The sequence below is a fragment of the Centruroides sculpturatus genome, unplaced genomic scaffold, assembly GCF_000671375.1.
Source record: "Centruroides sculpturatus isolate CEXI.00-Female unplaced genomic scaffold, Cexi_2.0 scaffold185, whole genome shotgun sequence".
Lineage (NCBI taxonomy): Eukaryota > Metazoa > Arthropoda > Arachnida > Scorpiones > Buthidae > Centruroides > Centruroides sculpturatus.
The window spans coordinates 591,588-595,249 of record NW_019384424.1 but is presented as its reverse complement, the minus strand read 5'-3'; the positions used below and the strand labels follow the sequence as shown (position 1 = coordinate 595,249).

At 31.3% G+C, this 3,662-nt stretch overlaps 1 protein-coding gene across 1 annotated transcript; it reads right to left on the bottom strand.

Moving 5' to 3' along the window:
• Nucleotides 1-2,175: 2,175 nt before the first annotated feature.
• LOC111619499 (venom protein 302-like) lies at nucleotides 2,176-3,107 on the bottom strand. The gene is made up of 3 exons (XM_023361226.1): nucleotides 2,976-3,107; nucleotides 2,768-2,897; nucleotides 2,176-2,465 (listed from the first exon to the last, which is right to left on the bottom strand). The coding sequence occupies exons 1-3, from the start codon at nucleotides 3,065-3,067 to the stop codon at nucleotides 2,304-2,306; spliced, it is 384 nt and encodes a 127-aa protein (XP_023216994.1). The 5' UTR covers nucleotides 3,068-3,107; the 3' UTR covers nucleotides 2,176-2,303.
• Nucleotides 3,108-3,662: the final 555 nt, after the last annotated feature.

Here is a 3,662-nt window from a genome sequence, read left to right as displayed (position 1 = left end):
ATATCTCAAACATGAATAAGTTTCCCGGTTTTATGATGTTTCCTGGTAATCCTGACTGTAAACAAAAAAGGTGAGCTTTAAGTATTCAGAAACTTCAAATAATAATTGTAAGATTACACATTTTATTCTGCCTCTATCTCTATTATTCTCTTAAACTCAACTATTTGTATTGTGCAAAGTACCAAAATGATTTTTAGGAATGCTTATACTAAATTATAGAAGAAACAACTGTAGAGGAGAAGGTGGTATTATGGAACACTGCGAGTATTATGGAATCACCCCATTTCGAACTGATAATAAAGGCGAACTGTAGCGGAATGTGGCCGAACTAAACTAGGCAGACATCCATAGCAAGGGGAAAACCCGTTTTACTTCAGTTAAATGGTTGTCCGTATTTAATCAGCAAATTTTTTTTTTTTTTTTTTCAAAATTCGCAAGTTTTGAATGCTAAGTGAATTTAATTATTTTTAAAATATAAATCGTACTTTAATAAGAATTATTTTACTTAACGAGAACCGATCAGATTGTATGGGAGGAGTGATGCCGAAATCATTCAATCGTAAATTTGTTTACATTGATTGTCTACTTATGTGGAATGACTTACAAATTCCGCAGTGCGTCACGCTAATAAGGTTACGGTACATATTTACAATATTCTCTTTAGTTTAAATTAAAAAATATGGTGGTAAAAAAATCCGAGGCTAACGGACATTTTGGAATCAATAATTTACTTACGAAAAAGAACAAATTCGGATAAGATCATGAAGTAATGTTTGGGTCAATCTGTGCGTTTGTGGCTCTTCCCATATGAGAAAATACAGTAACTTCTTGCTAGGCGCCGGTGTGAGATCATGTAACGGACTCTGTTAAGTCTTTACCTAAAATAGTTAACTTATAGGTCTATTACTTCATAAATCTCTATATGGAACTTATCAAGTTAGTCTACTAGTGCTACTCGGACTCTCCTAGGAGTATCAAAACAATAAACGCTACGGAGAGACATACGAGAGAAAACTACCCGGGAAGAAGAGTCAATGTCCGATATCACTGGTAAACTTTCGGTGACAGTTCGAGTACTCAATTGAAAAGAGAGGTCAACCCAGCGCCATAACTAGCCTTTTATGCGCCCGGTGCGAGCTTCCGTAACTTTTTTTTTCCTCTTTCCGCCCTGTGGGCACTAAGAGGGCCTCTTTTTGCAAGCCCATTATGGGTTCGGCCAGGCCCACAATGGGGCTGCCGGGTGATGAGGNGCCTTCAAAAACCATACTTATAGTTACACTAGCGAAAAATCCAATTAGGAACATTTAGTTTAATAGTTACAAGTACTTTTTGCACAAAAAATGTGGGTGTAGTTATGATACCTTGTTTACAATTCACTAAAATGTAATTGGGGTTTCATAATACCACCTTCTCCTCTACTTTTATATATTATAAAAACAATTTTTTGTACTTAAAGCTTGTGTACAAAGAAATATATATACTAAAAGTAATATTTAAAGACATATACAATACCAAAGAAACGAAATTAGTGTAATATCAAAAGAAAATGAAGCAAAATAAAAATAATGTTTAGTATCACAGATTCATTAACACACTACAATTCAGTTTATTCTAATGCATTTTGTAGTCATTGAATAAGAAAATTACCAGTTGCAAACATGTTAATCAAATATGCCAACTTGTAATTGGTGATTTTGTTTTGCACCAAGCTTTCTCTTTCAATTGCAATTTCATTTGGACTGATTACAGTATGCGTAACATCATAGGAAACAACCTAAATTTTGCCGCAGATTGCATACTTCCGCCCAACATAGTCTTTGCACAGTAAATGTTTGTAATTACGGGAAAAATTTATAATCACTCCACACGTCTGATTTACTGGTTAAGCTTTTTAAATATATGTAAACAGTTTATATGACTGGATGAAGTTCAAATAAATACACCAACATTAAAAATTCAGTAGAAAAAACTTTAGTAGAAAAAACAAACAGAGATTGTAATAATAAAACGTAAATTATGCTTTATTGGAATGAAAAATTTTGAATTGAAATAATATAATTTCCGGTTTTTATTGGATGTTCTTATACTGTTAATTGGGCCTCCTGCCTTTAAGATTTTTATATCTGATCTTGATTTTCGTTTTCCAGATTAAGAAAGGACAGACACCGGACAGTGAAAATTTGAAAAAAACTTTCAAATTGCAGCCCAATAATTCAACGTTTTCAATTTATTTCATTTTTAAGTATACATTTCATATTATATTCGTCTTAAAAGATTAAATACAGTACACTCGAATTACAAATTTAATCGATCTCGAAGTCATATTCTTTAACACAAGTACCAATTTCCAAGGTACCCCAGTAATCTTTGTCACTTACTTCGGCTCCTCCATCAGTCTGGCATTTTAATTCAGTTCCGCATTTTCCTGAAGTAAACCAAGGTCCTCCACATTTTTCACCTTCATCCTAAAAAATTTAATTACAACTCACATCAGAAATAGTATTCGATTTGATTTTGTAACGCTTGAAAAATGGCATAATTAAGAAATCAATTAAAGTATTAAAGTAACGACGAAATCGCAAAATCTTGACTCATCAACTCTCGAAAAATGGCAAATCTCATTGTTGAGACCTTAATGAAAACCTTCTGAAAGCATTATTTACTTTACCCAATGATTAAAAATACGAGAAACATTGTTAATCTACTTCGATACACTTTGTAAACACTAATATATAGTTAAGATTCGTACATAAGATAGAATATTTACCTTTTCACATTCTTGGCAACATCCACAAGGGTCGCGAGTTAAACCAAGAGGACATTGTGTAATGTCTGGACAATAGTTCTTAAATTGTTCTTCTGTCCAGTGCCAGCAAGGGCATGACAAAGCGTAAAGACTATAAGGAAATTAATCTTTAGGTTATTTATATAAGTTTATACATAAGAAAGTGGTAAAAGTATCTAGGCAGGCTTACCTTCCTATCAAGGAGAGTAAAATTACAAAGCGCATCTTAACTTCAATTGTTAAATGAACAAATTTTGCAAGGGGAGAAAAGTATGATGTCATTGTTTACTTTATCAACGTCCTGTTTCTGTGATAATCACGTTTTGCTTACGAAAAATACAGCTAAGCATTTTAAAAATTTGAAATTTCAAATTTTTAAAATGCTTAGCTGTGTTTTNTCGTGCTTTATAGAATTTAAATTATTTATATTTACAAGAGAATTGATTTATAGTAATTATAAACTACAATAATTATTATATATATATATATATATATATATAATAATTATTGTAGTTTATAATTACTATAAATCAATTCTCTTGTAAATATAAATAATTTAAATTCTATAAAGCACGAGTGTCACAAATAGGTGGTATAATGTTTGTTGCTTGCAGCGCCAATAGTGCCACATTGGCGAGTTTTGGTACTAATATTTTTATGACTGATAACTTCCCATAGACTTACCTCTATAACATATTTAATTTACACAGCTTTAAAATAAATTCTAAACTTTGTTTTAGGAAAAACGTGGCAACATCCACATTCACTTTAGTTATACTGGTGGGAATATATAAACTATAAAATTTATATTATTATATTGGTCAAATTGTAAAAATGGTATAAATAAATTTATAAAATATTTTATCTTCCAAATTCA